General features: G+C 45.4%; 1 protein-coding gene across 2 annotated transcripts in view; it reads right to left on the reverse strand.

Moving 5' to 3' along the window:
• Window positions 1-432: 432 nt before the first annotated feature.
• COG2 (component of oligomeric golgi complex 2) overlaps window positions 433-24,207 on the reverse strand; it is a 57,622-nt gene continuing 33,847 nt past the window's right edge. Inside the window, exons 8-18 of one of the 2 annotated variants that reach the window (XM_027595321.2) lie at window positions 22,450-22,574; window positions 17,859-17,985; window positions 15,602-15,741; window positions 11,065-11,126; window positions 9,230-9,381; window positions 7,373-7,570; window positions 6,450-6,522; window positions 6,020-6,159; window positions 4,314-4,453; window positions 2,656-2,839; window positions 433-1,116 (exon numbers count right to left, since the gene is read on the reverse strand). In XM_027595321.2, the coding sequence (XP_027451122.1) occupies window positions 1,015-1,116; window positions 2,656-2,839; window positions 4,314-4,453; window positions 6,020-6,159; window positions 6,450-6,522; window positions 7,373-7,570; window positions 9,230-9,381; window positions 11,065-11,126; window positions 15,602-15,741; window positions 17,859-17,985; window positions 22,450-22,574 (1,443 nt within the window). In that variant the 3' untranslated portion in view covers window positions 433-1,014. Of the gene's footprint in view, window positions 1,117-2,655; window positions 2,840-4,313; window positions 4,454-6,019; window positions 6,163-6,449; window positions 6,523-7,372; window positions 7,571-9,229; window positions 9,382-11,064; window positions 11,127-15,601; window positions 15,742-17,858; window positions 17,986-22,449; window positions 22,575-24,207 lie in introns of both variants that reach the window. The other variant, XM_027595315.2, reaches the window with a different exon arrangement.

Raw genomic sequence — 24,207 nt, forward strand, 5'->3', positions numbered from 1 at the left:
TTACTGGGGTTCCTCTCATGCCCCCTACTTCTCAAGCTCTGCCTCGTCACTGCACTAAAGACAAAAAAGTTCCAGCTAGCTCGCAGACCTGCTTTCTTAATTAATTGCCTCTTACCCTCTTCCTTTCTCTCCCTGGGGCCAACCTTTGAACAAAGGAGATGCTGAGATGGCAACGAATCTCGAGCTAGAGGGAAAAGCGCGCCCACCTTTGCGGGGTGGTCCTACCTCTTCCGGACACCCCTGCAGCCTCTCCCTCCCGGCCCCGCGGCCTTGTCACTCCCCACCCCTGCAGGAGATCTCCATGGGCAGGCCCCGCCTCTGAGCGCTGGGGAGGCAGGTGCCCTCGAGGACACACGCCCCACAGGGCACGGGGGAGGAACACCACTTAACCTGCGCTCGATTCACAAATAAAAACCGCATGTGCTTGTGGCAGACATGTCTTTTATTCGGGAAATACATCTTGCCTCCTGGTTCCAGCTCCGCCGGGAGCGATGCTGTGACCGGAAGCACTCTCGCTGAACACCCAGTGGGAGAACGGAGGAGCACCCCCCCGCCCCTCTCAGAGCGTCCCCTGCGCACGGTCATGGCCACGGCCCCGGCAGGGGAAGGCGAGCCCTCTGGCGTGGTCACCCCTGCAGGCGCGCGCTTCCCACTGTGGGGCCAGGGGGGCCTACTTTCCGTAGCCACACATCTCTATTTACTCTCATCATATTGTAGAAACCAGCTCTTCCACGCTAAGATTTACAATAAAAATAAAATAATTTGCTCTGTAAACTATAGTAGAAAGTTTCAAGTGTCTTAAAAACGATCTTCCGTACAACGGAAAAAGGCTTCTGTGTTCTGTTCTGGGTGACAGGGGACCCAAGTGGGCAGAGAGAAGCTGCATTGGCGTGTTGCTGGAGACACGGCGGAAGCACTTCTGGAACACGGAGACTTGGAAAGAGGACAGAGCCACTTTCTTCCCCTCGGGCTCGACGTCCAACTCTCCTCCCACCGCGGGCTCTTCCAAGATGCTCAGGGCTGTTCTGCTGTTGCCTGGTCCTTGGCGGCGGCGACCAGCTCTGCGAGGGCAGGGAAGCTCTTTATGTCCTTTGTTGCCAGGCCCATCTTTTGTATCTGCAAAGGCCACGAGAGCGAATAAAGGCCCCTCGGTTTCAGCTGAATGCGAACAAAAGACCCTTATAAAGGATACTCAGAATATCCACCCCCAGCCTCTATGAACCCAGAAAAAGGGTGCTCCCCAAAGACTGGCAGAGAATTTTTCCCTTCACAGCAAAGGACTGATTCATGGTCAAGCTTCACTTTTGGGGATTAAACATTTAGCATTCTAAGGAGCCGGAATGTTCATTTATCTCAGTCCGTCACACCAGGCTCTTACCAGCATAAGAGCCTCTTTTGTGGGCTGCAAAAGAAAACTCACACAAAAAGAAGAATAAAGTGGACTACTTTTTAAGTGGAAAGTTTTCAAAAAAGCATTGGCCTGAGCTCTTCATTTCTTCACACGCCACCAACAACCTTTTCGCAGAACCTGATGAATTGCAGACACTGTGGCAGAGTGAGCACCGTGGATTACTGTGGTAACCGAGTCATAGCATACCGTGTCCCTGCTCTCGTTAACAACAGCAAGAAACACCACACACACACGCACAGGAAAATCTGGACAAATCTACACCAAGTATGTTGCATCTGCTGGCACGCTGCCGCTCATTCTGGGGACAGTGCCATTTCTATTCGTCCCCATGCTGCTAGCCCCCCCACCCCTCCCCTTCTTTCTTTGGCTTCTTTGTTCTTCATTTTGCTATAACAAACTGTCTTGCTTATAAAAAGACTCTAAGTTTCTCTTGTGAAATAAAGAAACAGGGCAATGGGCTTCTGCCAGAATATATCTCTAAATTCGCCTCAAAGCAGCAAAATGTGGATCTCCAGTGATGACCCTGATATGCACGCGTCCTCAGTGAGCTAGGAAGCCAAGCATCTCCTGACGGAGATTGCAGGATCTCACTTCTTTTCCTCTAGCAAAAGACCTTCCTGGAGGACCTGTGCTACACAGCGAACCTAAACAGTTTAGAAAGCCAGCTTCTCAAGGACGAGGAGTTTCACGATCCTTGAGCAAGTCACCGCAGTGTGAACAGAGGCCTTGCACAGAACCCGTATCTGCCTCCTCAGTGACATTATGTTCAGTAATACCCATCCATCCGCTGTGACTCTAAAACCTGTGTTTGATGGAAAACAGAAAACTCAGCCAGGGAAGCAAAGAAGTCAGGCTCAGACGATTTCTCGAGGGCCACACCGAGAAATCCATGGGCTGATGCTTTTCTAGTTATTCTAACCACCCGATTACGTCTTGGGCACTTTCCAGGCAGTGGACAAACAGGACACCATCTCCATCTGTGAGCTCACACTCGAGTGGGCCTCGTGAACACGAGCGCCTGAGCCAAGCAGAGGTTGTCGGACCTCAGCTGTCAATTTTTAGTATTTGGTTATGCACCTCCTTTTCCTTCGGGTATTCTGGGCCCTGACCCACTCTTCCAGCCCCAGGAGTGGATAGCCCCCGCCCCTCAGCAGCACACGTGGGCTCAGGTGAGCCACCAAGAGACCGCTGGGCCCGCAGAACTCTCGTCAGATGCACCAGGCTGATGATGGCTCAGGGCTTACCTGCTCTCCCAAGTACTCCACATCCAAGGCCAACTGCAGCCTGATTTTGTCATCATCGCTCATGCCGCCGCCACTGGGACCGACGGGGTTGGCAGGACTGCTTTTCCTGGCTTGCTTCAGCCTTTTCAGGCTCTCCTCCATTTTCCTCACCGAGCTCAGAACGTCTGACACGGTTTCGTAATACCTGGGGCATGAGACACACTCACTGGTGAGACCGAGGTGTTTGTGTATATCCCCAAACAGATGAACTGGCTTTGTAGACCAAAACAAGAGACTTTTAAGACAAAAATTCGTTCCAAAAAAAAAAAAAAAAAAAAAAAAAACCAGCCACGGTAATTATATCAATGTTTCTTAAGACTGAAAATAAGTTTTTTTTTTTTTTAATTTATTTCTGACAGAGAGCGAGCACAAGCAGGGGGAGGGGCAGAGGGAGAGGGAGAAGCAGGCTTCCCGCTGAGCAGGGAGCCCGATGTGGGACTCGATCCAGGACCTGGGGATCACGACCTGAGCCGAAGGCAGGTACTTAACTGACTGAGCCACCCAGGAGCCCCCAAAGGGCGGGTCTTGACTCTCTAGCACTGCATTCCCTCAGAACTGAAGAAATATGTACGTGGACTTTGTGTACAATTTTACTCCCGAACACTAAGAGGAAACTGTGAGCCAAATGGCCTTTCCTACTTGAAGGGTGAGCATCTGGAGCTCATTCCCCAAGTGCAAGTAACAGATTCATTTATAGTCAGTTCTAGGAACAGTTCATCTTTTAAAGAATGGAAGTATTTAAATTTTTAAATAAAACTAACTACCTTCACAATATTCTCAATAAAATTTGCAAATTATAAATGAGTTGCATTTCAAAACTTTGTTTACAAACTGGTTACTTGGCACTTGGAATGTATTTGCCCACAAAAGCAATATTGTAACTCATTGTTATGGTCTAAATTAACCCACAAATGTCACTTAATTCAGAAGCAACTGAAATAAATCAAATACTATTGCAAAATAATTAAACAAAATTCAATAATAAAATTGAATAATATACTTTTGACATAACTCAATGCTGGCATTTGGGCAAGAGTTGATTAAATGAGAAACAAGGAGACACTGAACCATAGGGATGTTGAAGACCTCCTTATATTTTCAAGGGCTGCAGGGTTTTAGACATGGAACATTTATCCGTTGTAATGCTACTTCAGAATGTATGTTTTCTCTTCTAGACTGCAGTGGCCTCACCAGTATAAGCCTTTGATTACGTGGCGTGATCAGAGCCATTTCGGTCACAACTGAGGAGAGAAAGGATCTTCAAAGAAAAAGTAAGCCTGGACTTGCAGAAAGAGGCCTGCAGGAGGCACATCACGGACAGCAAAGCCCGGGTGTGCCCAGGGAGGTGCAGGACCAGTGTGAGCCCCGGGGAAGCCGGGAAGCGGTCTAGGTGGAGGCAGGCGGCTCGACGTGCTCTGGGTGCAGGGCAAGTGCAACGACCACAGCTCAACCATCAACACAGATGGAAGGACTGAGTGCCTATGCCCGACTCGTCCAGCGACACACTGATTTGACGGGCTCACCACCTCGTCCACATGCAACCCTCCGGTGGCCTCAGTGGTCTCTGACTCAGGGCTTTTCTGAGAACGCCTGGAATAGCCTACTTCTCAGGTACTTACTTATGAGTGCTCTCAGAAAGTGCGCCTTCTAGCCACTGCTGAATTATTGCCGGTTTGAGCTTATCCTTGTGCCCACTCTGAAGTTGGTAAAATGGCTTCAGAGCACTGTCCACATAAGAGGAGGCTGTTGTTGGCACCTCCTGGAATAATGACGGGGGTTAAAAGAAACAAACAGAAAAGAACAGAGTAAGTTACTCAAACTTCAAAGAGATGCTACTGATGTACTGGTTTTGGGAGACAGGTACAAACTCCCTCCCTCCCCAAAAGCGCTAATGTCGTCTACAGAAAGATACCTGGAGAACAGGAGGGGGTCAAGTGGAGTAAAGCAAGGGAAAATCATGTTTACAGCCAGAGACGGAGAGAGAAAAGAACAAGCACTGAAGTATGCACCCGGGCGGACGAGGGTTGGAGGAGAGCTGTGTTCTAGACTGTGCATTTCTAACGAGCTCCCACCAGGTGATGCTAAAGCTGCAGGTCGACAGACCGAGAAGCAAGGATCTAGGGTGAGTAATTTGGCTTTCCTTAGTTTTAGTTTCTTCATCTGCAAACAAGGACACTGGCATTCACTTTACAGAAGAACAAATGAGAGTATCTGACCCACAAGCACCTGGTAAATATATTAACATCGTATTGAACAGACAGGGAAAGTTGGTAGCTTACTAAAAGAAAATTAATGTATTTGGGAATATAAAATAGGTCTCTCTCTCCCACTTTGAAGTGGGAGTTTCAAGGCAGACCAGAAAGAGAAAATCAGGAGACAAAGTACTCTTGCTGGAAGCAGCAATCCTATCGCACACCCCAGATTTTAAAAGGAGAAGAATAACCCCAAAGGAGATTTGCTCCAGCTCAGTTCAGCCCTCACTGCCTCCAGAACGCCAAGTCGGACGGGAAGGGGAACACAAACAGGACAAGACGCCCACGCTTCGCACACACAGAGGCTGCCCTAAACCAGGGACGTGTGCAGGAGCTCCAGGGCCACTCCAAAACAGCACAACGTCTTAGGAAATTTTCATAGTTCTTGAAAACAACTTTAGTAGTAAACTGCCTAACATCCAACTCTACAATTGTGAAAAAAGAAAATTCGATGGAAAATTAAGTGACACGTAGCAAGAAGGAAACGAGCATATAAATGCCTGAAAACAAGAGTTCAGGAGGGGAAACTAAACCACTGGTCAAAACGACGCCCCCCAAATCGCCATTCTCTGAAGTGTGACAACAGGAGAATTCGACTTTGAACCCCAGTGTGCGTGCACGCTTTTCCATCTCATAAATGCTTTCCATATTCTTCATGCAGCTTTTTAGCAAGTTAAAGAACAGGAGAAAGCAGGTGCTTGCTAGGACAATATGAAGGGAACAAGGTAAATTCAATTTTTTTCAAATATAAGATACAAAGACCAAAAGAGTATAGGAGTTAAAGATATTTTATTAAAATGCTTTCTTTTGAAACAATTATCTTTCCTTAAGGCCAAAGGAATCCAGACATGTCTACACTGTCTGAGTCCAATTCCCAAAGCAGCTGACCAGAACCATCCACCCGTGGGGTCCCCTTCTCACAAATAAAGATTCTTTGGATGAGGCCGATTAGGTCTGCCTCAGGTTATCCCTGGGAACCTCTCTCTGGGTCTTGCTCAACCACTCCCTCCCTCAGTGGCTTTCCTACTATATATTTCCCCACCTCAAAATTTTTTTCAGTGAGTGGTGCTGACCTTATTGGTTCTTCGGTAAAGCCTAGGGACCTCCAGGGCACTTTTCAGGTAACTGAAGCAAGACTCACTTAAGTCTTGAATGATCCTGTTACTCAAAGCGGGAACACAGGCTGCCAGAGACGTCTGGGAGTCCTCCAGGGCTGCTGTTGAGACATAAAGATTGAATGTAACCACTTACTCAGGCCCAGATGTGAATCTTAATTTAGACAGTGTCATAGTATTTAGAGTGTACGACAATAAATCAAATCAAATCATTAGAATTAAACAAAATATCTCATTCAGAGAAGTTAAAATCTCAGAACAGAATATATAAACAACCAAGGATTTACAACTAAAGAAGAAAAGGGTAAATATATCCTACAGTCTCTAAAGTTTTATTTTAAATTATTTCTTACCCAAAGATTTGCTGAGTCTAAAGATTCATTTTTACCTGAGACAGAAGAAAAATTCTTAAAGCCAATCATTTCAAGTTTTGGCTTGATTGTTTCCAAGAGTTCTGGAAGCTGAAATAAATATGCACTTTATATATTCAGTTACTTTTTATAAATCAAAGGAAGAGGCAATTCTGTTTGCATCTATAAACTCTAAAATACTGTTAATGAATGATGAAACTAAACTCAGAACTTTCTGTCATTTTCATCAGAAGAAAGTAAAACTCCTAACGCTTTTAACAGTAACAGAAGCCGAAAACCCGGGAAACAGCAAGTGCACGGCTATTAACAGGCCCAGGGAATATGCAAACCATTACCAAAACAAGCTTACAATGAAGACCATGTTTTTGCTCAAAACATATATTTGTTCAAGCACCATAATATTTATATGGCAGGAAAGCAGAATTATGTCCCAGAGCATTCAAACACAAATTAGGCCCACAAAGCTCTCTTAATTAATGAGAAAGGCCCCAAACATGGACCCCTATCCGGGAAAAACAGAGGGAGAAGTTTTAACAGTTGAGCACTTTCAAAGTACGGCTGACGAAGTATGTGGTCCAGCGGGGTGGAGACAATCAAGCTGCAACCCGTTAGCGATCACGCCGCACGGAGTACGCGGAGCTAGCAAACCGTGGAGCGTGGCTCGCTCGGGGCTCGTGACAGCGCCACTGGAAAGGAGGCAGAGGCCCCAGGTTCACACAGTCCGTGACCCGACTGGTAAGCAAGGAGGAAGAGAGCCCACCTGTAGCAGGGGATGTTGGAGAGACACCTCGGAGGGCAGATGAACACGTTCCCTCGAGGTACCCTTGGGCCCCATGACTCTAAGCCCCACGAGGCCAAATGGCATCAGATCTTTGTACACACTGCTTTCTGTGGCGACACTGAAGCGAGCCCCTGGGACTCTCCCGGGACACAGGCCTACCTGCTCCTGAAGCTTGTCCAGGTCTGCGACCACATATACAAGTTGCGTACTGGAAATGGAGGCCACAGGCTTTGTTTCCGAAGGGGCACTTCCTTGGTCTTCACCATTTCCTTGGGTAACTGAAGGGTCTTTGCTACCAGTTACCGAAGGCTTTTTAATATCCTTGGCACTTTCATTAGAGATGGGCCTGAGTAAAAGCTGAAAAACCATTTCAATGATTATTTTTCCACGAGCAGTATCTCCGAGCTTTTGTTTTTGTGGGTCGAGAACTCACCTAAAGTGCTAGCAATCTACAAAGTACTCACTCCTACCGATGGAAGCACAACAAGGGCAAACAAGGTCAAGCTACAGTCCCGCATGTATTTATCCTCCGTAAGCCTGTGTCTAACTTCCGGTGATAAAAAGTAACTGGCAAAAATAAAATAGGCCCCTAAACTGAACGAAAATGAACTTCTGGAACATCACAATTAAAAAAAAAATTCATTAACTCTATTAGGTAAATCATTTACCAAGTGTGCTTGGTAACTTTATCATTATAATTAGTAAGGATTAAAAAAATCAAAATCTAAGCCTCATTATGCTTCAAATAATACAAATGAAAAGTGTTACTTGCATCATGTATTGTTACAAGGGAAAAACCAGAGAGCAGTACCCTGGCATCAAGAAAAAAATGGAATAATGAATGTTCAAGGCAAAATAATTTATTAGAGACGTAAGAATTACTGGCTGGTAAGAATGCATCAGGCAGCCAACTCAGACCTAACTGAAGAAATCTCACCAACGCCAGAACCGACTGCACAGTGGTCTGCAGAAAGAGCTTGATGGGCACGGTGGTCTGCTAAGACCCTTCTGAGCAAAGGAAGGCAAACGGGAAAAAGAAAACTAGCTTCCACTGAGCTCCCAGCATCTGCCAGACATTTTTGCCAACAATGTGTGGGTCAACAAAAATCTCTTTATTCCTCACAACCACATATAGAAGCTGTTTTCCCATTTTACAGATGAAGAATTTGGGACTCCTAGGGCTAATTTTCCCAAGGTCAGAAAACAGAAAAGTGGCAGAACCTCAGTTTGATTCTGACTAAAGCCTGCACTCCTTCCATTAGAACACTCGGCAACACGACCACATGCTCATCTTCTACTCCAGCTAGGACTGTATTCCTTCCCACACGAGGCTTCTTCGCGTTGTCCCTCTGAGAGCCAACACACGCCTGCGCCGCTTTTCATACTCGTCACACACAATGAACCAGGTGCATGTCTGTCTGTCACCTGAGACTGTCCAGGAGGCAGGGCCTCTCTGAGACCGAGATGCTGGGGTGGGGCCTGCCTGCGAGCTCAGCACTGAGCTGTACGAACGCTTTATGCACAGTACCTAATAAATCTTCGTAGGCATGTAGACATTCAATATATTCAACTACCTGACAAGGACAAAGAGTAGGATATTTTGAAATGAAAGAAAGGTTAACTAATTTTCCTACCTTTTAATCTCGACGATCGCATGAGTTTTTTAAACTTCCAAATACGATTAAAATGCGTGTATTTTTATTTCTACGCCTTTTCATTAAAATGAGCACCTTTGTTTTAATTTGGAGGCACCTCAAAGATTCTGGCTTTGAGGAGGGAAAACGAGCTCGCTTTCCCACAAGACGAAGTGCTGAGTATGGGCCTGTAGACAGCCGTAAAGGCGAAGAGGGAAAAGGAAACAACCGCTGGCTACGAACTGGAGAAACGCGCCCACTGTCGTCCTCCAGATTAACCTCTCGTGACAACAGGGCCTCGTAAAATTTTAGCACGTTTAGCGCCGGGTGTCGGGCATTCCCGACAGCTTGATTCCAGAGGAACGGCGCGGCCAGCCCTCACCTCGCCGACGAACACGGAGTACCGAGCCAGGACCTGCAGCGTGAGCCTCCACAGACGATGCACCAGCACCGGCGAGAACATCTCGTCTGACCAGCACCTCTGCAGGCTGCCCCACGTCCTGTGAGAAGCCAAGAGGCAAAACGAACTGCCAGCTGGAAGAGGAAACGGACACGGAGAGAACCGCAGGCAACTCAAGGCTCAATTCCAGTATTTTCGACGTGTAATTCAAGAGTGAAGAAAGTGGCCATAGTCCAGCCAGGCTACCACATCTTCCGCAGCAATGCGTTTTCTAATTTTACACAATTCCCCCTCCCAGGTGTTTGATAATTATTAAACACAGACAGCATTCAGAAATCATCTGTTAATAGGTATTTTATACCACATCAATAAACGCAAGCAGGGAGTGGCGGACACTTGCGAGGGTTTCGACTTTGGTTTTGAATTTGTCCTGTTTCATTTGTCTGCTCTTCTGTTCCTCTACCTGAACACACTATTTATATACAGGGAGTCAATTACATATGACCATGTTTGGCAAAGACAGGTGAAGACCAACTTTGAGGCTAAAACCGCGCCGTCCATGCTGACTTAGCCACCCAGAAACGAGCAGAAGTCTCACCGGGCAGCCTAGAGATCTATGTGGCTACAGAAACAACTGTACAGTATGTGAGTGGCCACCAGGAATGACTACATGACACGAGATTAATGAGGCTGTTGAGGAAAGCAAGCATGCCTGGAACCCACCAACCACTGTCACCGGCTCACTATCCCAGGATGGAGGCCAAGGGCTCTGGAGGCCTGGGGCAGGAACCCCAGCTGTGAATCATCCCCCAGGCGGGAAGGGCCATCCTGATGCTTTACCTCTGCCTGGGATGAAAGCAGATGGAAGCCAGTTTGCTACACAAAGAGCTGATCACCAGGGGCTAATCCCCTTGCCATGTTATATTCAGAAACAAAAATAAGGTCTGTTTCCTATATTCTTAAAGCGTTTTTTTTTGTTGTTGTTGTTTTGTTGTTGTTTTGAATTTTATTTTAGGGACGCCTGGGTGGCTCAGTCGGTTAAGAATCTGCCTTCAGCTCAGGTCAAGATCCTGGGGTCCTGGGATTGAGTCCCAAGTTGGGCTCCTTGCTCAGCAGGGAGCCTGCTTCGCCCTCTCTCTCTGCCTCTCCCCCTGCTTGTGCTCACTCTGTCCCTCTCTCTGACAAATAAATAAATAAAATATTTAAAAAAATTTTTTTATTTTAATTCCAGTGTAGTTAACGTAGGGTTGTACTTGTTTCAGGAGTACAATACAGTGATTCAACAACTCTGTACATTACTCAGTGCTCATCATGGTAAGTGTACTCTTAATCCCCATCACCGATTTCCCTCTTCCCCACTCCCCTCTGTGACCATGAGTTTGCTGTCTATGGTTAAGAGTCTTTCTCGGTTTGTCTCTTTTGTTCCCTTTGCTCGCCTGTTTTGTTTCTTAAATTCCACATGAGTGAAATCATATGGTATCTGTCTTTCTCTGACTGACTGAAATCACTTAGCGTAATACTCTCTAGGTCCATCCAGGTCCTTGCAAATGGCAAGATTTCCTTCTTTTTTACTGCTGCAACAACATCCCATTATTTTTACCACGTCTACAAAGAAAGAAGCTCTATAAACAAAAAAATCTGATTTCTTTTAGCCTCTTTAAAATAAGAGAGAGGTTGCATTAGGTCTTTAAGGTCTAACCTACTGTATGACAGGACAAGGTGCAAGTACCCTCAGAATGGGACGGTCTAGGTAGACTGGCTGAGCTTCAGTCACTCCATGAGTGACATCCTGCCATTGATCACTTTCAGGAAGTTACCTGGAGCATCCTCCAGTACATCTGTAAGTGCTGCTTCTAAGGATCCTGCGATTTCTCTGAATCTGAGGCAAAAACAAGAGCACAGGTTAGGGTTTATGCAGCTGCTAGATGCCCTTCCCGACCTGTTCTCTCTCCTTCCTGAGGACCAGGGACTTCCTCCACCGGCTTGTCCCTCAGTCTGACGCTCTTAGCAATGCCCAACCAGCCCTGGAATGCCTATTCTCCCAAACATTTTTTTTTAACTGAACAAGGAATACATTTCTCTTGATTCAGGCGCTATTATGGAGGGTTTCTCTGTTATTTGCATCTGATTGGGAGTTTTTCAAACTAAACAAACTGCCCATTAAGCCGCCATCAAGAAGCCACGCCCAGCAAGTCCCACCTGCCTGTCCTCGTGCCGTCGTCCCCTTGCGGCCACGAGACTGTGGGTATCTCCACTCCGTCTCCATTCATGCTATCACAGCAGAATAAGCGTCCCCAAACTAAGGAACAGGGAGGCTGTATTCTGTATCTTTGTTTGCAAGCTTGAGAAAAGCCACCGCGGGGAGCCAGTTAGCACGACGCCAGCCGGCTGCTCATGCTCCGCGGCGCCTGCCCTGCTTCCGGTCAGTTCTCCTGCGTCTCAGCTGGCCCGCCGGCCACCGCGACCTCCCGTCCCCGACTCCTGTTTTAATAACTGATGCGGGCACATGTTTAGGACTTTGTGACAGTGAAGTGTGTATTTTTTGAACTAGCTGCTCAGGTAGCACTCTGGTTCCTGGCTGTGTACCTCCCCCCGCCCCCGTCGTACCTTTCCCAGCACGCTCCTGTCACCTGCCAGTTCCCTTACAGCAATCAACCCTGACACATGCTCAGGACTGATTCACCTAACTGGGCGGTTTGGTTTGTTTATAGTACACGTGTGCTTTTTAAAAGCAGTTCAGAGACGGAGCTGAAGGAAACTGAAGGGTGAAAAGAACAGCACGTCGACGGAGAGCCAGCAGCTGTGCCCTCCACGAGTGTGACACGGCCAAGGGCCAAAGACCCTGAGGCCGCCCTGCACCGCTGGAGCTGGCCAGTTCCTGCAGCTTCCTGGAGGCTAGCGGAAGGAACCCTTGCTCCCACTGCCCAGGGAAGCCTGCAGAAGGCTCGTCTCCCCGAGCTGCCGATGAGAGGCACGGAGCGGGGAACATGTGACAGGCAGAAAGGTGGGGTCAGAGAAGGGAGCCCAGGAGGCGAGCCCGAGAATGGCAGCTAAAGGGGGCGGTGTGACCCTGCGCCCAGTGAAGAGAAGGGGGAAGGAGTGCTCTGCAGCGGGGAGAGCACAGCGGCCCCAGGTCTCAGCCTCAGGCCCCTCACATCACTTTTTCCAAAATCTATACAAAATACAGAGTAAGCTCTGATGGGGAAAAGGCCTGAGAGCTAACCCGGCACTGAGTATGGCTGGGAAAACCCGGAAGCCAGCTCCACGGCCCCGAGTAAGGAAATGGTTGCATAACGTGTGGCACATTCATTCTAGAACGTGGTATGGAAAGAAGTCGGCTTGAAGCTACACAGCAATAAGAGCAAATATAATTTAGTAGTAAGAAAAGACAAGAGGACACAAAATTATGTGTACACTCATGCTAACAACGAGAATGCACACGTGAGAAGGTCCCAGAACCAAACGCAGCAGGACCCCTGGCATCTCGCTGCCTTCAAACAGCCCTTTGCCTGTGCGACCAAGTCGGAAGACCCGTGAAAGTACAACCGCCCAGGTCACTTGACAGACTTGTGCCTCCCCAGCCAGGAGCCCAGCACCAGCCCCTCGCGCAGCTTTGCTGGGCAGCTAACTTCCAGGATTGAAGGCACAGGTTACAGTTTTTTTTGCAAAACAGCAAAAAGTTGACGGTGACTTTGGTGAAACTTGAGAAGCCGTGCTGTAGGTAGCACGCGGACCTGTGATGCCATTCTGCTCTTACCAGGATGATTGTAACAAGGGCAAACCCCAAATAAAATGTTTCTAAATTCTTAAATTTGGGTTTGGGGAGGGTCTCTGGACATATTCCTCCATGCATGCTACAGGTCTGCAAGCATCCAAAAAGTGCTTATATAAAATCGATGCAGCAATGAGACACCCCCTCTGCTCAGCAGGATCAGAAATGTTGCAGGCCGCATCTCTATACATCTCTACTTTGTGTACACGCACACTTGAGGGCAAAGGAAAGTGTGTCAATGCTGTAGAGACTCTACATCATTAAGGAGGAGATACACTGTGTTCAGCGTGTACCAAATATAGTATATGCCATGAACGTTCTGGGAGTATGTAATGTTCTAGAAAGATTTCAATTAAAAAGGATCTACAACTTCGCCTCTGGCATTTAAGGGGCTAACACCAGTTTCTAGGTAGCCACTGGCTCATGACAATTTGACACGATTTGGGTATTTTCATTTATTTTCTTCCTATGAGAAACTAAGTCCTAAAGCTACTTTGCAATACACCTTTAAGAACGAGTGAAATGCAAGACCCAGCAGGGGATCAGGAACAGTATGGGGGTACAAGTGTGCTCCCAGAAGGTGCTGGCTGGGAGTGCTACCTTTTTTCCTAAGATGATGGGGATGCAGGCCTATAGTCAGACCAGGAGCATAAACCTGTTCCCAAGAGTGCAATATGAATATTTCTCCCTATAAACATGTCAAAGCATACCACCCCACTGGCTTTTAGCTTCCTTTAAGTGACCCTGAAGTGAATCAGAGAACAATACAACTCTGACCCTAGTCATGTTTGTGGAACTTTCTGTCATCCCTCAGAGTAAACAATTCGATACCTGGTAAAAATCAACAGAACAGTCCTACAAAGTATTACTTGAATTTATTTTTAAAATGGAAAAACAAACCTATCGAATACAAGCTCCACATTTCATAACGCAAACGTCATTTTTAAAAATTTCACAAGTTTTAAGTAAGACAGTTTACAAAGAAAAGTTAACCAATCCCTTTGAATGCTTAATGTTAAAATCTGGTGAAGGTACAAAATCTTTTAGGGAACTGGCTGACTTTCAATGTAGTTTCAGCTCAGTTGCCAGCCCCGTGAGAACCAACCGAAGGCAGGCTGTGCTGTTGCTGTGGGTCCCGGCCTGGATCTGCCCCGAGCTTGGCCGAAACAGCCCCCGGATCTCCAGGAGGTGGGATGACAGTGCCAGAGCGACACGTGTGGGGTCACGGGATTTGGGGGAACTACCAGAAAGAGAGTTTGGAGGCCGTAGCCAGGACGATGTGATGTGATGTACTGGGCGTCTAAAGCAATCTAACTTAAAACACGGCCTACAGAAGAAATGGTACAATGCAGACATCTCTTCTCTACTGCGCTCTTCTACTGTGACATAATGCTGCACTATTTTAAATTCTGCCCCTGAATCAAAAGGGCTTCTTACCCTGGCTTGATCTTGATTATCCTGTAACAACTACTTCCAGTGTGGTCCATGAATACCTTAGATGAACAAATCCTTAAATTTCCTACTCAGAGACAAGCTACGTAGTAATGTGACCTTGGCAAATTAAGCATAAAACACAGTGTAGATGAGAAAAGGCATCTCCCTAACGTTCCGATAACTGTGATTTCATTATCAGAAGATGATTATATACATTCTCAATCACAGCAAGCAATTATAATCAAGGTACCGAATCCTTAATATATTTCCCTGTGATTTTCCCTCAGAACTCTAGGGAAAAGGACTGCATCATAACGAAGGCACTCAGCAATTTAAACAAAAGGCCTATGACTCTTTACAGACCATTCTATCTAAAATACTCCAGTTAATGTCATTCTATGAAGGAACTTACCATGACCTCATTCAAGAAACTCTGCTAAAATGCCTGATCTCATCTATTTTTCTAGCAGAACATACGTTGCTAAGAGTTTATCCCAAATTTCCCCAAATAGTTTATAGAAGCACTTATTTACATACATGCTATCATCATGACATGTTAGAAGCATCACCATTTTCCAGAACAGAGAGAAGAAATATCAAAGATTATAAAGAAAAGCCAAAATATAATTAGGATTCTCATAAACTGATTGATGGAACCAGATATAAAGCATACTTAAGGCTGCGCTTCTCCCCACTCTCTGGGGGAAGGAACTGTCCAGAGAAGCCAACAACAGGTGTGGGCCGGGTCAGCTGTTTGACAGAGGCAGGTGATGAGAAGGGGAAAAGGGAAAGAGTGTGCTGCTCCAGAGCCCCTCCCGTCTGCCTGTGTGTGACGGAGGAGGACATACTAGTCATGTGTGTGGAGCTGGGTGGGCGGGGGGGGGGCGGGGGATGGACCTGGGCCCGACGTCCACCTCAGTCCGAGGCTGGTGTTCTCAGCCCTCTAATTACGAAATTATTTTTCTGTCGTGCAGGCCAGAATTTTGGCAATCAAGACACTTCTTGCACGTTTCCATTTTAGATTCTGCTTCCCAAGGAACGGTACAATGATTTCAAAGAAAGGGCTGTTAAGTAGAGCAACACCCTGAATTGGTATTCAAATTCCACTTCAGAAGACTGGGGGTGGGGGGAGGAAATAAATCACTGACCTTATTTGAAAATAAACAGGTAAATTCCACTTATTATTGAAGCTGTGATAGGCAGGATGTGCTCTTAATCTTCTCACACTGGCCTGTGATCCACATTGCCGTTCAAATGCTCTCACAAAATCCATACTTATGGTGTATTTCTAAAGTAAGAACAAACAGGTGGAATTTTCACTGTAAGCAAACTAACCAGAGAAGGGAACATACAGGAAAAGCTATAATCAAGATAAAGAAGGTGAACACTTTGACTCCATTTCCAGAGCTGACAGGGACCTGAAGAGATCGTCCTTCCTAGGTCCTGACTTGAAGATCAGGTCATGCCCGAAGTGGTTAGGTGACCTGCTCAAGGTCTTACGTGACAAGCCCGCCTGGAAACCCCGTGCTCCGTAAACAACAGCTGTCTCATAGTCTAGGGCATCCCTAACCTAGTCCCTTGGAACTAGAAGAAGAGACTGTAGATTAAAGTGGTATCATTTTCACTGCTGCTCCAGAAGAAGAAGTAGAACATTTTTAAAAGGAAAGAATCAAACCAGGTAAGCAATCACATCATTTCTACAGACAGAACTGCACGAGAGCTGACGGGGCGGGGGAGCGGGGCTCACACCACCATGAAGAGCAGCGGCTGAAACTTACTCAGCATTCATCACCTGTGCACTGTGCTTAGAAAACTGTACTATTTAATTTCGCCCACAAAACTACCCTACCAGGTAACTACTGCTAGTATTTTAAGGATAACGTTTCCTTAGGCTCAGAGAGAATTTACCCAAAGACAAAGCTAATAGAGGACCCAGAACCGTGGTCAGTGAGTAGAGCAAAACCACGGATACTGTGAAATGCGCATTCCCTTGTGGGTACTCTAGGCCCCGAGTGCCCAGGCTCTAAGGAGAACATGTGTGGACCTTCCATATACTTCTTAATTAACAGGGGCTCAATTCTGGCTCACCAAACCATTCACCTAAATATGCTGAAGTCTGTGCTTAGGCCAGAATTGTAGTGCACTCAATACTACACGTTTTTAATTTCTTTCAATTGGTCTGAGCAACACTTACAGAATCCCGAGTGTGCGCTAGGCGTGTGGAGTTGAGACAAAAGTATTATTCACACTTTTGGGATAAAACGTATTCTACCTCTGCACATGATGGGATGCTAAATCCTTTAGCATACACTGATCACCTTCAGTTCTAAAATTCTAGGACTGTTCCACATAAAATCTTGATCACAAACCCTGACACAAAAAAACTTGTCACATTAATGTTTTTTTGTGTGTCCCTGCTTTATTTTGCATTTTTTAGCAAAAGGCTGGACTCTGGATTTCTAGTCACAGACTTAAAGAATCAAATACAAAAATTTTTTTCTCTCTTCACAAGAAGCATGTCACAGCAATGCTGAAAGCTGAACGCATATTTTGAAAGAAACTGACAGATGCTATGCTTGCTCGAGATAAACCCACCAACATTAAGTACTGGTTTAGAATTCTAAAATCAAAGTGCTATGAGAAAATGTCATTTCTGAGCTGAAACATCTCCTGAGCCTAATGTGATCAGTAATTCTCTCGAGCACAGCAAAACGTAAAGGGTCTTAAATGGTTCATGCCTAAGACCGCTATTTCATTCTGCTTACAGTACCTATTTTTAAAAGCCCTATTTTTTAAAATCATAAAAATCACTGTCGCACAATTTACTGAGAGTGACACCAAGTGATCATATTGTTCAACATACTGTTAACATCACACAATGAGTCAAGAGAAGAGGTAAATGGTATTTCTGGAATAATAAAGCTCCAAATTTGTTGTCTTACCTGTTTTTGAAGTCCAAAAGGCCCCAGGTTCACCACACTATCTGCCTCTCTACACTTTAAAAATTAGTAAGGATTTTACAATCCAATCAATACCTTTTGTTTTCCTTAAAAATTATTCACTACAGATCTGCAAACCTAATTTTTCATGGAAAACAACTGCAAGGAGACTGTTTTTTAATGGTCTTTAGGATCTTTTTTTAAAAGTGAGAAAATAACATACGTATCTCGTCACAACGGTGTTTAGACTGGATTTTACTACACGTTCTCAAATTAAAATATTTATTCCCCAAAGTATCAGAAACTATTACTTGAAGGAAGTAATTTTTAAGTAAATGCTCACTCATGAACTCAAATTTTTATTTTTTTCAAAAAAACCACAGAACCAAGACTGTGCAGAAAACATGATTAGTCTCAAGCCTCTGGTTAATATCTTCAAGAATCACGATGATGGAGGAAAAGGTACCTCGTGAAATGCATCAGGATTCCCAGGATTAAAAAGAGAAGGCAATTTTTCTTCTAATCCTCGTACTATCTCTGGCCAGACAGAGTTCACCAAAAAATCATATCCAGGAACAGTATTGCCTTTTTCACTGTAGGACAAGAGCAAAATCTCAGTCAGATACACCGTGCTCTTCGATGTACAAAGGGCGAAATTCTATTGTGGTGTTTTTACTAGAAGTTCCTCAGCCTAAAACTTATTTCGACCTTTACAAAAAACTCTCTCTGTCCATTAGCTGGTTTATAGCCCCACACTTCTATTTTACTCCTTGATCCCAGTCTCACCTGGAAGCCAGTACGTCCTCTGTACCCTAACTCTTCTATTTATCACGCAGGAGAACAAGCTGGTGTCAAATTGCCTTGGCACGATTCCTCCCCTAATTAGGCCACCATATTTACACTCTATCTTGGGAAAGAAGTAGTCTAATAACACAAGAAAAGCAATCTTTGTGTTCAATCTTAATACCGCTAAGCCCTAAAGCGTTGTAAATTATGCTAATTTACCAATTACTAATAGCTTTGTGAAGATGAAGCTATCTCCAAGATCACCTTCAGTTCTAAAATTCTAGGAGACTGTTCCATGTAAAATCTTGATCACAAATCCTGACACAAAAAACTTGTCACATTAATGTTTTTTTGTGTGTCCATGCTTTATTTTGCATTTTTTAGCAAAAGGCTGGACTCTGGATTTCTAGTCACAGACTTCGACGAGAAGCAACGCTGGGATGAAGCATCCACTTGGGAGCCAGAGTGCCTGGGTTCAAATCGTGGGCCCTTTAACCTCTATGTTTTGTTGTCTTCATCTTTAGATGGACATGAAAGGATACGGATCATAGGATCATCATATGGGTTAATATCTATAAAGCATTTAGGCTGGGGCCTAGCATACAGTAAGTGCTGTGTTAGTAAGGCTTACATACATAAATAAGGCAGATTCCTTAAGTTTCTACTGAACTTAAAGACACATAAGTATCTTCGAAGCAATTACCACCTTGATGACTACCCACTCTGATTGCTGTATATTGCTTAATATGCTCTATTTTAAGATAATTTTCTTTAACAATGGTCAGCAATTCAGTATATGTTCTTATTTTAGAAAAACTGGGAGTTTTGTAGCTAAGCTGTGATAGCAAATTGGGATTTACTATGCTGGTATTGAAAATAAACAGAAAAACGCTTTCATAATTTTCCTGCTTAGCAAAAATTATCAGGAAAAACAAGTTATCAAGGAAGCTATGCTTCACTTCCAGAAAGGGATATCAAATAATCTTAACTATAGTTCAGTATTGATAAGAAATCACCGGTGGGTTGGAGGAGGGCTGGGGAGGGCAAAGAAGATGCCTACTTCCCACATACCTGGTACCACACTTCACGGCAGTATATCTACTTTCCCTCATACTAAGAACTAGCTCTATTAAGGTATCTAGAGAAGGAAAGAGTAACATTAAGGATTTTAACACTACAGATGCACAGAGTATAAGCAATATTAAATGACAAGATCTCCTCATCCCCCAAGTTAAATATCTACTTAAAGCCCCAAAGAGAAAATTTACATCCTCAAGATTAACAGTTGAAACAGATGGCAAATGTGAATCCTTATTCTTCGGAAGATAAATTCTGCATGCCGCTGGTGCCAGATTATAAAGGGCACATATAGACGCGACACAGGGAAAAAGAAAAGAATGGACAAGGGAAGCACCGAGCCGAGCGTGTGGAAACCTGAAGGCAGGAGCTAGAGCGAGGGGCGCTCAGGGGCGGCATAATCAGGGTGCTTAAGGCAAATGACGAGGTACAATTTAGATTCCTCAATGGGGCCCCTGGGTGGCTCCGTCAGTTAAGCATCTGACTTTGGTTCAGGTCATGGTACTGGGGTCCTGGGATCGAACCCTGCATCGGGCTCCCTGCTCAGTGGGGAGTCTGCTTCTCCCTCTCCCTCTGCCCCTCCCTCCGCTCATGTTCTGGTTCTCTCTCTCTCCCCTCTAACATAAATAAATAAAATCTTTAAATTAAAAAAAAAAATAGATTCCCCAAATTTCTGAGGCTTCTACGTGAATTCTGCCACACTGAAAACTATGGAAGAACTTGCAAAGCTTTGAAACCTGACATTTCAGGACCAAGACTAGCCCTGTCAAATCTAATGACTGGCTATTTCCTAACTGTGGCTTCTTTAATTTTACATCATGACTTTTTTTTTTTTAAGATTTTATTTGAGAGCAAGAGAGCACAAGCCAGGGGTCGGGGCAGAGGGCAGAGGGAGCAGCAGACTCCCCGCTGAGCATGGAGCCCGACACAGGACTTGATCCCAGGACCCTGAGATCACGACCTGAGCAGAAGGCAGATGCTCAACCAACAACCACCCAGGTGTCCCGACATCATGACTTCTAAATTCTTACGTAAAATCCAAATCCACAAAATCTTCATGATTACTAAATGCAAGTGGCAAAACCAGGCTTTCTCTAAAATCATGTAGTAGAAATAGGGTATTTCAATATGTCAGGTGGCATATTTATTTCCTCAGATTTTTCTTTCCGAAGAACAAAAATTTAAGACCAAATATATTGCTTGCTTACTTCATAAAGGTTAGGGACCTCATTAGCCTTTCTAATGCTGAAAATAGATTAATTCTTCCATGTTGCAGACACTGGGTAGTTGCTATCTTGAAGATGCTGCGCCAGGTGTGGACAGTGCAGAAGGGGAGCATGAGCTAAGCCTATGGACATCAGTCCTCACCAGAGGTAAAAGCCAACGTGTCCTGGAATCCAGAGGACGTGCTTAATGCTGAACATCAGGACAAAAGATGGTCTCTTGAAAGAAGTGGTATCTCAGGCACGCCTGGGTGGCTCAGTAGGTTAAGCATCTGCCTTCGGCTCAGGTCATGATCCCAGGGTCCTGGGACTGAGCCCCATATTGAGCTCCCTGCTCAGTGAGGACCCCGCTTTTCCCTCTGCCCCTCCCTCTGCCTATGTTTTCACTCTAATAAATAAATAAATAATCTAAAAAAAAAGGAGTGGTATCTGAGCTGGAGCTTCATGTGGAGTGACAGGTCAACAGAAAGACAAAGGGAATGGGAAAGGCAGGAGGCAATGAGGGAAAACACAGAAGCACACAGTACAGACGTTCCTCGACTTACGACAGCTCCCAATAAACCCACTGTTTTTTTGTTTTTAAAGATTTTATTTTATTTATTTACTTGAGAGAGAGAGAGAGCACAAGAAGGGGTAGGGTCAGAGGGAGAAACAGACTCCCCATCGATCAGGGAGCCCGATGCAGGACTCGATCCTGGGACTCCGGGACCATGACCTGAGCCTAACACAGTCGCCTAACCAACTGAGCCACCCAGGCACACCCAATAAACCCATTGTTAAGTTGGAAATCTCATAAGCTGAAAATGCATTTAATACACCTAACCAACTGAACATCAGAGCTCAGCCCAGCCTACCTTAAATGTGCTCAGAACACTTACAGTATTGTACAGTTGCGCAAAATCATCTAACACAAAACCTGTTTCACAATAAAGTATCTGATATCTCATGTAATTTACTAAACACTGCACTGAAAGCAAGAAACAGGATGGTTTGAGTGTGTTGGTTGCTGATCCTCGTGACTGCGTGGCTGCCTGGGAGCTGCGCCCGTTGCCCTGGCCCAGCATCACAAGAGAGGATCCTACTGCAGATTGCCAGCCTGGGGAAAGATCCACAGGCAAAATTGGAAGTACGGTTTTTACTGAATGCATATCACTTTTGCACCATTGTAAAAAGTCAAAAAACCATTAAGTTGAACCAATGTGAAGTCAGGGATCTTCTGTACAAGGTGTGTTAGGGAAGATCAAGTGCTACTGTCTGTCTGGGAACCATAGTGGTATGGGGGAAAGCTCCACAGTAGAAAGTTCTACAGTGGAGAACCACTGAGGACCAGAGCATCAGGGCCTCACAGGCTGCGCAAGGAAGACTGGGCGTTCCTCTATGAGCGATGAGAAGCCACGAAAGACTTAGGAAGGCAGCACAGTTCTGGGCAGATGGGACAGCCAAGGGTTGCAATGAAGAAGGACAGGTGGAGCCTGGGAGACCAGGTCGGGAGAGCCTGCTATCCTGCACAAAAGACGATGACAAAGGTCTGGACTGGCGATGATTGAAGGTAATGGGGTATTCATGAAACAGCCATGGAAATAAGAGAGGGAGGGAAAACTGAACATGGCTTTAATCACAATCAGTATAAAACTTGTTGAATTAAATGGGATTGGCGTTTCTAGACAGATGATGACATCAGAATAACGGAAGGAAACCAGTCTTGATTTCGAACCTGACGAAGGAGAAAATGTAGAGAAGGGGAAAGTGGAGGCTCTGGAGTCCGAGAAATGGAGCCTTCAAGATTCATCCCACCATTCGTTTCCTTCCCTGTGAACCCAAGCTAGGACACCCGCCTCACGGCACCGGTAGCAAACAGGAAAGTGCCCACATTCCCAGTTCAGACAAGATGGCCAGTGATCGGCAGCTCACTAGGAGCTAACGGGCGGTCACTGAACGGAGCTGAGGGGGACGCACAGCAGTTTCCGTCACCTTGAGATGGTCCCTCCCGTGACTTCTCGAAGAAGGCGGCAGTGGTGAGGAACAAACTCCAGGAGCTTATCATACATGATCTGAAGGCCGTTCGGATGAGACTCGACGATGTGCTCTACAATCACCTATTGGAAGGAAGAGCATTTTTTTTTAAAGCACCTAAAGGAGAAGTATGAATTGTACACTACAGAGAAAAAAATAAAGAAAACCTTACAAATACGCGTCCTCATTCCTCCTCCCCACCTGACATGCTTTCCTAACAGCTGCACTAAAATCTAGGTCCTGGGAGTAGGGGACACAGTTCTGACCCTGGGGGGACACAAAGGCTGGGTGACAGAGACTGGCCTGAAGCTGGAATGTCACACACACACTCAATCTGCTTCCCTTCCGAGCTTGAAAGCAAAACACCGTGTCCCCAGACAACAGCTCTGTATTGTCTTCACCTGGGCCTTGTCATCTACCATCTCCAGATTAGGGAAAGGGTTGAGACAGAGAGTGATGGAAGAAAACACATTTTATTTTGCTTTAGTGTTTTATTTTTTGTGGTAAGGTTGAGTTTCAGGAGGTGAATGACAAGCATACAAACTTAAAATACAAACGTGGCCATAGTTCATTTAACATGCCACTGAAACTTAAAGCACTTCCCTAATTTAGCACCTTTGATTCAGTCCAATGAAAAAGGCATAAGTTAGTAACTAAAATATTTTCACTTAGTGATAAAGAATAATATAATCTTTTTCACCCCCCCCAGAGATGGCTATGAAATATAATAGGATACACACAAAGAACGGACAGATCATTTATTTTTAGTAATCCTAATGAAGCTGAGAGGATTACTGAAATTAATCCTTCAATTTCACTTTCATCAGTGGGATTCACTGTCCCTTTTTAAAACTGGAAGCCTTTCATCCTGAAGTCATGGTGGGGAGCTTTGTACTTACTGGACAGAAAGAACACTCCCACTGGCAGGTGACTGGAAGAAAAGTCCTCAAACACCGAGGACTGGTTTCATGACTTCTATCAGCTTGAACCAGATGAAACTGACACTCTCTAAGTCGGAAATTGTGGAGTGCTGGCAACTCCATACGGAGCAACCTATACTCTGGCTGCTTGGGGGCAGAATATACTTACTCCCTGTATTTACCTATATCCTCAAAGGTCAAGGACAATGGGCAACCAAGTTCCGTGTTTAAGGTACTACCCTGCTAACCTGCCCACAAAAGCCCTTCATCTTTGAATATTCCCTCCCTCCCACCTTCCTGGCCTGGCAAACTCCTCCACGGTTTTCAAGACTTAGGCCAAATCTATTCTGTGAAGACATCTCCCCTCACAGACTTTCCATGCTCACAGGGTTGTCTTCCAGGTCCTCCAGCAGGCACGTGCGCCACAGTGGGGTCATCTGCCTAACTGTTCTATTCGACCCCAGCAGTGTAAACATGCTTTTCAGCAATTTCATTGACATATAATTTACAGACCTTAAAACTGACCTGAAAATGTTCTGATCCATACCTTCTTCCTAGGCAAGACCCTCACCTCTAGGAAATTAAGACGATCCCCGAGCTCTGGCATCACTAGAAGATACCAGAGCGCATGCCTGATTCCTGCCATGCTGACGATAACCAAAAGGGACCGACCCTTTCTTCCAACCGGAAGTGCAGCACCTAGGAGAATCTTCACAGACAGATCCCTGATCTATCTCTCTCACACCCAGGGAAGAATGGAAGTCAGAACAGATGATCTTTGAGTGTTTGCTGCATG

Source organism: Zalophus californianus, chromosome 15 (genome assembly GCF_009762305.2).
Source record: "Zalophus californianus isolate mZalCal1 chromosome 15, mZalCal1.pri.v2, whole genome shotgun sequence".
NCBI classification, from domain to species: Eukaryota; Metazoa; Chordata; class Mammalia; order Carnivora; family Otariidae; genus Zalophus; species Zalophus californianus.